The 11,769-nt window shown below is 32.5% G+C and overlaps 1 protein-coding gene across 5 annotated transcripts; it reads right to left on the bottom strand.

Annotated features, from left to right (window-relative positions):
- Positions 1-304: 304 nt before the first annotated feature.
- On the bottom strand, positions 305-6,916 carry LOC124842847 (uncharacterized). Of its 5 annotated transcripts, none has more exons than XM_047319432.2 (8): positions 6,789-6,916; positions 6,460-6,588; positions 5,970-6,296; positions 5,395-5,454; positions 4,912-4,980; positions 4,426-4,566; positions 890-1,013; positions 305-571 (listed from the first exon to the last, which is right to left on the bottom strand). In XM_047319432.2, exons 2-7 carry the CDS (start codon positions 6,509-6,511, stop codon positions 892-894), a joined length of 771 nt encoding a protein of 256 aa, XP_047175388.1. In that variant the 5' UTR covers positions 6,512-6,588; positions 6,789-6,916; the 3' UTR covers positions 305-571; positions 890-891. The 5 variants fall into 5 exon arrangements, with proteins under 5 accessions (XP_047175388.1, XP_047175390.1, XP_047175391.1 ...); XM_047319434.2 differs by having other exon boundaries at positions 890-1,010; XM_047319435.2 differs by having other exon boundaries at positions 5,395-5,427.
- Between the last annotated feature and the right edge of the window lie 4,853 nt (positions 6,917-11,769).

Here is an 11,769-nt window from a genome sequence, read left to right as displayed (position 1 = left end):
TTGTTTAAAAATTTGTTTCGTATATTTTTAATATCTTTATTTAAATTTATGAAATTGGAGTTATTTTTTAAATTTATATTTTAATACAATTTATTTAGCTAAGTTCATATTTGTAAATAATTTCATTTAAAATTAAAAAAAAAAAAGTATACATAAAAATATTTATAGGTACCTACAAATATAAAAAATAAAACTAGAAGTACCTTTTCATGAATAAACAGTGTTAAAGGGCAAGTAGACACTACCCTTAGTAATAGGAGGAATTGTAATACGCTATGGTTTGCAATAGCACAATCTTTGAAGCTTGTGACAAAAATAGCTATTTTTCTTTAACATTCATACGAACTAATCAGGGTCTTCTTTCAGCCAAATAGAGTCAATCAAAAGTTTGTCATGGGATGTTCATACATAAAGAACAAGTTCATATTAGTCTTGTAAGGATTCGTTCTCGTATAAATTTTATAGCCCTCTAAAATGCTTACTACCAAGTCATTCTGTACAAGCAAACAAAAAAACAGAATGCTGGTCTCCCCATCAAAGCTTGCAATACCTCATCCAACATCAACAACACCTACATTCAAAGTAATGATGTTCATGCATATATAGTCAAAGAGTATTACAACTAATCTATTCAAGGAGATATCAATATAGATTTTTGTTTGCAGACACATTTATCTAGGAGTGAATTTTAGGCATGGAGAACAAAAAAATACAAAACCAGCCTCATGCATAAGATTGCAAATACCTTCTATAGCTATGTAATGGTCAACAATTAGATATAAACCACTCATGGACCCATTTTTTCAAAAACAAAACTGAACTTCAAGAATGTTTTCCTGTCATGAGATTAAATTACTGACTTTTCATCCAATCAGAAGGAGTAATATACCTCTAGTTTCTTGGCAGTCCTTGCAATGCAGGAAAGTGATTCCCTAAACGAGCTTCACGTCTCAACTCAGTTAAGCGTAATCTTTTCATAGGTATAAATTCCTTTGGTGCTTCTGAGTTTGCTGCTGATGCATTAAGTTGTTAGATACGTGTGGATCTGATACTCGAATGAATAATTTGTAACTTCTGAGATAAAAATATTTTGATGAACATATTAATCTGAAAATAACAAAATCATGTGTGATCTGCCAGAAAGGACACGAAGATTATTACTTGCGTTGCATCTGTGCACCAGTACGGACATTCAATTTGTTCTCAGAGGAATAACATTATACATAATGTGAAATGAAATATATCACAATCTCTTGATTCCAACCATCACAGAACAAACAATCTCAAAATTGTTGAACTCTTGTCCTTCTCTAGTGGTACCTAAACAACTCTTTCGGAGATTTTGTCTCACCTAATGCAGGATTTTTTTCTGCTTAATATTTGTTAGAAATCTCATATTGACTAGAGATAAAGCTGGTTAATTTAGATTATATAAGTGGATACAAACTTTACCTTACTAACCGGTTTTGTAGGGTTGAGTTAAACTTAAAGTTTATTTCTTAACATGTTATCAGAGTCATTAGTTAGAGTCTATCCTAGCAAAATTTGTTGTTTGTTAGGTCTATTGTTCCACTCAATATTGGACAATCCATTAATGTCTAATCTCAAGTTGAAGATGTATATGCCTTCTTAACAAGGTATTAGAGTCAATCCTAGCTAAATTTGTTGTTTGTTAAGTCTATTGTTCCACCTGCTACCGGACCACCCATTAATGTCTAGTCATACGCTCAAGGTGTATATGCCTTCCTAACATAGTATTAGAACCATGGGTTAAAGTTTATCCCAGCTGTTAGATGTTAAGATGTGTGTTTATGTTAATTGGGCTTAGCCCATTCTGTGTTAAAGGCCTTGACCCATATCTTACATTATAAATAAACTACCCTATGTGTATGCAAAAGACACAAGGGAGATTTCTCCCAATATTCTCTATTTCTCACATGGTATCAGAGCTTAGGATTAGTTCAAGCCAACTCCACGATCTCCGGCACACATCATCGCCGCTGCCGCTGCCGCTGCCGCCGGAGTTCTAGAATCGACCGACAACCACCGTGGTGCAAAGATCGCGGCGAACAGACCACCCACACACCTCCACGCGCTGCTGCAACAGTCGCCGACGCTGCCGCTTCCCGCCGCGCGTGTCGGCGCGTCGCCGGAGAGTTCTGTCGTTGATCAGGACCGTCATGATCGCCTTCTCGCCCTCTTTCTGGATCTATGGTCGTTGTGTCAATCGGAGCACTTTAGGGTTTCTCCCTCTCCATGGCGTCGTCTACAAACACCTCTGTTGGTGGCTCATCTTTTGATCCCTCAATATACACCAATTATGTGAATGTACACTTGTCCATTGACAAGTTAGATGGCACAAACTATGTAACATGGGCATCCGACATCAAACTTTAGTTTATTAAACATCATTAATATTTTAAATTGACAATTGAGATTTGTTTCAAAATTATCTATAAAAAAAAGTTAGTCAAATATAACAATCTGAATATGTTGTTACCCAATACAAAAAGTAATCTAATCTATATCTAAGGTCCAAAAAGTGAAAAAGGATCTAATTCATTTAAGACATTTCGCCCCTTCTTCACCATTGCCATTGAAAAAGGCAATCAGGTTGAGATTCACCCAAAGATAAATTAACAACTTCAAAGAATTTCATAGACAAGAATTAATAAAAATACTAATAATATATATAATATAAATATTCATGATTATATAAGATCTGCTCCTTAATTCTATCAATATAATAAAAATTTATAATAAGTTTTTTAACTTTTAAATTGTAAAAGAAAAAAGCCGTGCTTGCCTTCATTAAGGTTGTGTCAAACGTGTCAAAGACCCAAAAAAAGTATAAATATGCTAAATATTTAATATAAACGTATATAGGATTTTCTCCTTGTTTCTATATTATAAAAATCTAAACATATATAATATAAATAATTCCTGATTATATAGGATATGCTCCTTATTTCTATAATTATAATAGAAATTTACACAATAAGTTTCTTAGTTTTCAACTTACAAATTCATGTTTGGCCTCATAAACATTGAGTTGGACGTGTCAAAGACCCAAAACACGTTTTTAAATCAGACACTTCAGCAGAGTGTTCAGTATGTGTGATATGAATATCGGTATCCAATACATATTGGACACTGAGACATACCATTAAAGAAGCATGTCCGAGCTTCATAATACAACTAACAATCATTTGAAGGTTTTTATTTTTTTTATTTTTCCATACAATCTTTTCTTTTGTACAATTATAATGCAATCCATTGGTCATTTTGTAGCCAATTCTATTAGAATAGGCAGTCCCTCTTTTGTGTATATATTGAGGAACGTAGCAGAATAATGAGGTGTAGAATAGTGAGTGAGGTGGGATCTTGAGAAGGATCAACGATCATTATTGAATATAGCAACTAGAGCTTTGAGTTTAATAGCACTCATACCATATTAAAAAAGGTAGAACGGAGGGAAAAAGACGTATGTGTATAAAAGTTTTATATATTCTTCTGCTTAAGAAGAACCTTTGTCTAGAAAACCCTCCATTGGTTATTGTTTCTCTTGTTCTTGATGGACCAAATTACCATCTGTGATGACGATCTTTTCCTATGGTCTTGTTTTCAAAAACAAGTTCTGCTTCATTGCTGAGCCTCTCCTTGCACTTGTGCTCTATACCCAGCTTGGGAGAGAGCCACCATGATGGTTGTATCATGACTCATTCAATCTCATTGATTACACAAAGTGCTATATGGAGAGATACAACCTCAAGTATTTTGTCAGATCTTGAATATTCTTCAAGACACTATCATCTCTCAAACAAGGAGAGTTAAATTTTACTGACTATTCAACTGAAATGAAAATCCTTTGGGATGAGATGGACATTTTTCACCCTTTACCAGTTTGTGGTTGTGAAACCAAATGTTCTTGCAGGGCTTTTGTCACTATTACTACGTATAAAACTCAAGATTAGGTTATCAAGTTTCTTAGAGGACTGAATGACAGTTATTCTATTATAAACTCACAAATCATGTTGATGGATGCATTGTCATCATTAATAGTGTTTTTTCTTTGGTGGTTCAACAAGAGAGACAAACTTTTGGTGACACAATGGATCAATATAAAGTGATGGTACCTAAGGAAAGAGGATACGGTGGCAAACATTGCAGCACTATCATCATCCGAGCCACTTGATAAGAAACTTCGGAAAGAACCCTAGGAAAGCCACACCACAAAGGATATCCGTTCTAATGGGAGAGCCCAAGCCCTTATAAACAACACACAAGAATCCTATATTACGATGTTGGACTCAAGTCCCATACCTTGCAATTTTCCCACCATAATAAATCCACCAGTTTCAGGTGGCTCGTGTGAACATGAAAACAAATCATTACATTTCATGGACTATTGTGCTTTGGTCATACCTGTTATCACATGCAAACTTGCATTGGAAAGATTTTGTTTACACTCCGTCCGTAATTGTTGTCTAAGCTTTTTAGTCTTGAATATCCTTAACCTCCTTGCAGTACGTTGAAGTTCCTTAAGATTTTCAACATCCCACAATACTGCAGCAAATTGATGAAAGATTATTTATTGATTGTAGTCCAACCAAAACTGCCAGTGTGTAAATACCCAAGAAAGTGTCAATCTTAGTACATATATAACAGTTACACTAAGTTAAAAATTAGAAACATACAGACATTCATGACCTACTATTTTGCATAAGATGATGACAAGTACAATAAGAAACTAAAGTACAAATGCAATTGATTGCAGCTTACTCTTTGTACATTAGGTAAGAAGAGCATAGCTCATCCAATTCTTAACATAATTTTTTTATGAAGTTCGTTTGAAACCAAATTTATAATTTTGTTTACATGTACATTATACAGAATCTATATGAAAAGTACCATCAGACAGTTGACAGGCTCCTCTGTATAAGTTATGTGCAGGAACACCTTGAACAGAAGGATTGGAATCTGGAAGATAAATCCAGATAGAATGAAAATCAATATCAATTACTATTTTGAAAGATAATGATATATAATTACAGTAACATAAAAATCAAGTCAGCATCAGGCTGGCTGTTGTCTTGACATTTTCCAGATGCTGCTTCAACCTATTTATCATCTTGAAAATAAAGCTCATTAAAAAAAACTAAAGACTAATAAGTGCACATTATATATTAGTTTGATGCTGACTTATGCAGTAAAATTTTACCGTGTGAATTGAGGAGTTACATGACTGAAGAGAACTATAAATAGCCTATAATACTACATAGTATGAAGCATCAACCAATGTTCCTTCCATTAGTAACCGTGATAGAAAGAACAAAGTCAAGGAATCATAGTCTGGCTACATATTAATGATATTTATGGAAGGAATACCCTTACCCTGTTGACAGATACTTTTCTTCACAGCTTGCCCTGCAAATGCAATCACATTTTCTTTATCTGTAACAATGATAGCAATCAGTTAATCCTAGGTTGCTCAAAAAAACAATATAAAGGCAAACATGCTTACTCACTGCTCTAACTCAGTTAATTTGACTGGATGTACAAATAAGTTCTTCAACTAGTTTTCTCATGCTTATTGCATAGAAACTAAGCTTTTAAATAACATAAAAACTCACATTTGGTATCCTAATAATCCCTTTCAAATGTGAGCTTCCTCCACATTGATACTTCCCCTCAAGCATCAAATTCAGGATTCTTCAACACTGACTAGGTTTGTGGTCATGAGCATTACATATAAGAAACTAAAGACACCACCTTCAATCCAAAATATTAAGGCATTAGGTTTGTGGTCTTCTTTCATATATACTAATCATCATGCTCATTCCTAGGACACAAACACACACTTGAAGTCCTAATACTAATAATATAAGTACTTAACATATTCAAAATCAAACTGTGAAAAGTTCAAGAATTGTCCCTCTCTTCACACTATTAGTTTCCTTATTATTCACCTGTAAAGTTGTTGCAAGGCAAAGTCTGATCCATACGCTTCTCAGTCCCATCTGTCACTGTTGCATTGTCTTTGGACCGAGCTCGACGTTTGATCTGGCTCAATCGAAGTATTCTACCTTTTGGTTGCTCATTTTCAGACTCAGATATAGTTTTTTTCTGTGACAAATCATTCTCACTTTTACACCGAGCTTGATGCTTTATTTGGTTCAGGCGGATTATTTTTCCTTGTGAATGTCTGCAGCGGCTATCGCCACCCCTCTTTTCATCCAATAAAAGGTACTTGCATCTAGCTTGCTTCCGAATTTGAGTCAAGCGAGTTCTGGTAGCTACACATCAAAACCCACACTCTTAACTACTAACATAACAAACTGTAGATAATCTATGATCAATAAGCAAAGCAATACAGATACAACTATCAAACTATTCCAACATTGACATTTTAAAGTGCACCCAAAGCACGAGAAAATTAATGAAGGCAGGATCACCAACCATCCACATTTATGTTGCTAACACGTTCGTGTGACATTTTTTGAACTACCATGCCACAATCTGTAACCTCGCCACAGTTGATTTTAGCATCAGTTAGTCTACTTCAACACCCATTAATTTGTTACGCTTCTGAAAAGCAGTAAGAAAATGCATGAGGAAACCAAAGCACACAAAAGAAAACAAAATGGCAGTCACATAAATGAAAATGACAGCAAAAAAAACAGAGAAAACCCTAGAGGATACAGGGACAAAGGAGTCGCACAGTAGCAAAAGTTAGTACTCGGAAAAACAAGTACATGTTTTTTTGTTTTTGTTTTTGTAGTGTGTACCTTTTTGTCTTCTTGAGGAGGAAAATGGAGTGAAGTGAAGAAAGATAGAAGGTGGTTATTGAGATGAAGACAACATATAAATATCTGAAAATAAATTAAATAAATAATAAATAAGGAAACAATCCTAAAAGGAGACTCCTAGGAATAAAAAAACACAAGTGGGTGGTACTGGGAAGATTTATAAGGAATGTGTCCCTATCTCTATGAGTACTGTAGTAATAATAATTAAATATTTGATATAAAAAAGAAAAGCAATTATTAATGTTGAGATTCAACGTTCCCCAATCATAAGTGATGCCATTAATCTAATAATAAAAAGGTTTACACTTATTTTGTGGTTTTAAATGTATTAAATGTGACTCTTTTTTTAAATTTTTGTCCTTTCTTAGAGTATTTGTTAATTACAAAATTTTTGGTTTTTGAGACTTTTAAGGGCGTCAAATATTTTGTCGTGTTTAAGAAGAATATATTCTAACTAAGTTAAAAATAAGAAACTTTGAAAGTCAATATAATGTCTTCAACAACTAAAAAATTTAATAGTTATTGGCATAAATTATTCTTTGTCGAATTTTATTTATCTTTTGATTGAGTTAGATTAACATGAAGAAAAATCTTCAAATACTAGTAGAAATAAATAAAAAAACAACATTTTTTTTCATACAGCCTGTGAAAATTTGGAATTGACTCACCTGTTTAAATTTTTTACTTTAAATAATTTAGTAAAAATAACTATTTTTTGTTATCTTAAAAAATATGTTATTTATCTTAATTTAATGAACTTATAATACCATTTACTTTCATTATTCTAGACAAAAATTCAACTCAATGTTAACAATGTCAAAGTAAATGTTCAACAAATAAGTATTGTAATTGACCTTATATCTCTTTATTATATATATATATATATATATATATATATATATATATATATATATATATATATATATATAGTTTTACAATTTAATTTAAAATCAATTTTACATTCTTTTATAAAAAAAATTAAAACCATTTTGTTCCATAGTAAAAAATACATCATCATAACTCAAATCTTCTTATGTCTAAAACTCTCTATAAGATCACTTGAAATTTAATTAAGATAAAATATTTACTTTCGTTCATTAAATATCTTGCTAAGAGTGTTATCCTATTAACTTAAGTTTCAAAGTTCCCTTTCTTTTTATGTATATTTGATGATAATTAAATACTCGTGAAATTCTTATAGATATATTTTCATAAATATTTTAACTTTGAAATAAGTTAGTGGCACGTGATAAGTCATAAACATCCAAAATAATCATAATAATACTACATTGAGTCTGGATGATTTACTAAAAAGTTTGAAATTAATGTGAATAGTAGATGAGAAGCTTTTTTTGTCCTTTTAATTCTACATGTATTCAATTCTTTATGATTGAAAAAATCTTTGAGAGATGACGGGAGGGCTTTGGAAGAGGATAATTGGTTTGGTCGTATACATATTTGATGCAACATATTGTTATTTGAGTGAGGAGTGTAGAATATCGCAATATATTAACGTTTATAAGAATTATAGGTAAAGAACTAACTCTAAGAGAAGATTATACCTCGTATTTAAAGGATATAATGGTAACAATCTATTTAAAAATATCATGGGTGTATCTCACTAATGTGAAAAGAGACTTCTACGACAATAGTTAATGTTGGCTAAAAACCATCGTACTCAAATAAAGTGCAACAATATTATTAAAATAAAAGTGATATTTTCAATGATGGTTATCATTAAAAGTGGAACAATGAGAAAACAACGACAATTATACAATAGAGTAGTTGTTAAAAGCTAAGGCATAAGGGAAACAATGACGATTGTAAAAGAAATTGTCATTAAACACCTTCCACCTTTTCATATTTCATTTTCACTCTTTCGCACTGGTTCAATCATTGCATTGTTCAAGGTCATTTGTCTATCGATTGTGTTGTCATCAGTAGTCTTTGTTGATGGCTTGTTATGTGTTGTTCTCTGTGTGTTGGTCTCCTCTTTGTTTTCGCTGAGGTTGATGGCTCGTGGTTCTTGTTACAGTCCTCCTTTCTCCTTTGTTTATCTTCGCCACCATCAGTTCCTAGGTTCATTTCTCAGCCGGTTATGTCACCACCGATTGTATTTGCTGATGGGCCATAGTTCTTCCTATGGTGGTTCCTACCTCCTTGTCATTCTCCTTCTCTGATGCCACTCTCCCTCCCTACAGTTTTTCATTCTCTCGTGCTTGCACCACCTCGCTAGTCGTCTCCATTCCGAGTTACATATTTTAATTTTGTATTTTTTTAAAAAAAATAATTAGCATTTCCTATTTGTAAAGTAGACAACATTTAATTTTATATTGTATTTTATTTAGTGATTTGTTTTATGGAAGTAGAAACATTTGTTTGGTTCAACCTATTGATATTGAGTATCAAAGTGTTCAACCCTCGATAAATATTCTTTTCGATTTATTCATTGTTTTTTATTTGTTATATTAATTACTAAATTTTTGTTAGAGTTATCTTTTGATCCGTCTTAGTTTCTCGTTTAAGATTTAATATATTTATTTGTCTAGTACTCCTCAAATTATAAACTTTATATAAAAAATATTGGAAGTTGTATAGACAATAATTGTATTAATGTTTGAATTGTCTGATTGGACAATTTGATAAGAGTAGTCACATTTTATTAGTTGATTGTAGATAAATTATAGTTTACATTTCATATATTTTACTTAATTTTGGTTTATTGCACTTTGTGTTGATGTTTGAATGCATATTTGATTGTAAAGATTTTGTGTCATCATTTTCATTTCGTGTCATCAAAAGACTAATGCAAAATGCTGTCAAAATTTTGTAAAATATAAGGGATGACGATTACGATTTATGTACTATACAACTATAATAAAAGTGAATATTCTCGAATAGGATAAAGTCATACATTTGATAAAAGAAAAGTGAGCTTTGTATGTATTGATAGAAAACTAATTTCAATCACGTATCTACAAAACATAGATATGGATTGGAGTTGGATTAATTAACCACATATAAATTATGATTACGAGAGAGGAGTGAAAAAATTTATATAATTCACTCGGTATAATGTTGGTAGTGTAGAAAATGGAGTAAGAATGCAGTGTTCTTGTGTGAATTGTTTGGTTATGAGACACTATATAAGTACAATTATGTTGAAAAGCATGTGTGCGATAATTTAATTACAACATTTCTAAATATAAAAGGAAAGATGAAGGGTGATGTCAATGCTCATTTTAATATGTTTGAGAATGTACGAAAGAAATTAGCACTAAAAGAAATTAGCACCAAAAGGAATTGGTGAGCAAACATATTTGCTTGCAACATATTACACTTTGTCTCAAAAGAAGAGAACAAATTTTTGTTAGTGTCTTAAAGTAGTTAAGGTACCACAAGAGTATTGTATCTATGCAAGATTTGAAACTAATTGGCTTAAAGTCTTATGATTGTCATGTTTTAATGTAACAATTATTGTCTATGACTATACGTGGAATCTTGCCAAAACAATGGTGAGGCTTACTATAACCCAATTGTGTTCATTTTTCAATTAGATATGTAACAAAGTTATTGACCTTCAAAAGTTGTATGAACTTCAAGAAGAGATTGTTATTATCATGTGTCAACTAGAGATTTTTTTTTCCTCCATTTTTTGTTTTGATATCATGGTGCATTTGGTTGCTTTTTTTTGTAGGAGAAATCAGATTGTGTGGGTCAATTTATCTACAATAGATGTACCCAATGGAACGATATATGAAGATTTTGAAGGCATATGAGAAAAATCAACATCGTTCAAAAAATCCTATTATTTTGAAATCATGGTGCATTTGGTTGCTTTTTTTGTAGGAGAAATCAGATTAAAGACCAATGGCATTTGTTAAAAAAAAATCATACGAAAGATAAAAAGATCAAGACAATCAGAGAAATAAGTGTTGATGAAGCATAACAAAATTTTCATGGCATGGTTTCAAAAAGAAATTGTGAAGGCAACATATTGAGCTTACCTCAAACGGACAAATTACTGTCTGAAGACAGTAATTGGTTCGTTTAATTAGTGGTAATTAGTGGTTCCCGTTTTTCCCCAAGAACTCTATAAATAGAGTTCTCCCCATTTCATTTTAGTTATAACAAAGACATAAAGAACAGATACTATTACAGAGAATATAGCAAGTGTGTATTTTTCTTACCTCCAACGAAGCCTCTGTGCTGAGCGTATTTTCCTTTCGCCAAACGTCCATGGCTGCATCGTTTTGGAAGGTGTTATTCCACTTCTCTCTCTAGCGCCTGGCAGAGCCCTAGGCTCTTTCTCTCTCTGCTGTCTAGGACGAAGACTACTTCTTTGTAAGCTATCTTGCTTAAGTGATATTTCATCTCTCTTACGGGCCTCCAATCCAATTGGGTCGTCCAACCCTCAGATATGCATTGGGCCATATTTTAATATTGTATCAGAGCAGAAACCTACTCTGCTTCTACTGCCTCTGTTTTCAAGTCTAGCAACAATTCTTGGACTGTTTCTTGTTTTCTTCTTGAATTGTTTCCTACTGATATGGAGCACATGGATCAATCTGTTAATCCTACCAGCCCTTTCTACCTACATCCTGGGGAGAATCCAAGACTCACTCTCATCTCTCAAGTTCTAAATGACAACAATTACTCTTCTTGGAGCAGAAGCATGAGGAGGGATCTTCTTTCCAAGAATAAAATCAAGTTTATTGATGGGTCAATCAAGAAACCTCAAAGAGTGAGGTTTTATTCGATGCTTGAGAGAGATGTAATATGATGGTTCTTTCCTGGATGATAAAAAATCTTTCTCCAGAGATTGTAGAAAGTGTAATATATGTTGAAGAAGCAAAAGAACTATGGGAAAAATTGAAAGAAATATTCTCTAAAGGTGATTATTTTAAAATTTCTTATTTGCTCCAAGATATCCATTCAATTAAACAGGGGGAGAGAGGCG

The sequence above is a fragment of the Vigna umbellata genome, chromosome 3, assembly GCF_029865625.1.
Source record: "Vigna umbellata cultivar VRB3 chromosome 3, Vumbellata_1.0, whole genome shotgun sequence".
NCBI lineage: Eukaryota > Viridiplantae > Streptophyta > Magnoliopsida > Fabales > Fabaceae > Vigna > Vigna umbellata.
The sequence above is the reverse complement of the archived record's forward strand: the minus strand, read 5'-3'. Positions and strand labels throughout refer to the sequence as shown.

Excerpts from the sequence above, each read along its gene's own strand:
- LOC124842847 (XM_047319432.2), bottom strand. The coding sequence starts at position 6,511 with ATGGTAGTTCAAAAAATGTCACACGAACGTGTTAGCAACATAAATGTG. Across the intron at positions 4,981-5,394 it reads GAAAAGTATCTGTCAACAGG|ATTCCAATCCTTCTGTTCAA; the intron begins GTAAGGGTATTC and ends TTTATCTTCCAG. Across the intron at positions 4,567-4,911 it reads AGCCTGTCAACTGTCTGATG|TATTGTGGGATGTTGAAAAT; the intron begins GTACTTTTCATA and ends AATTTGCTGCAG.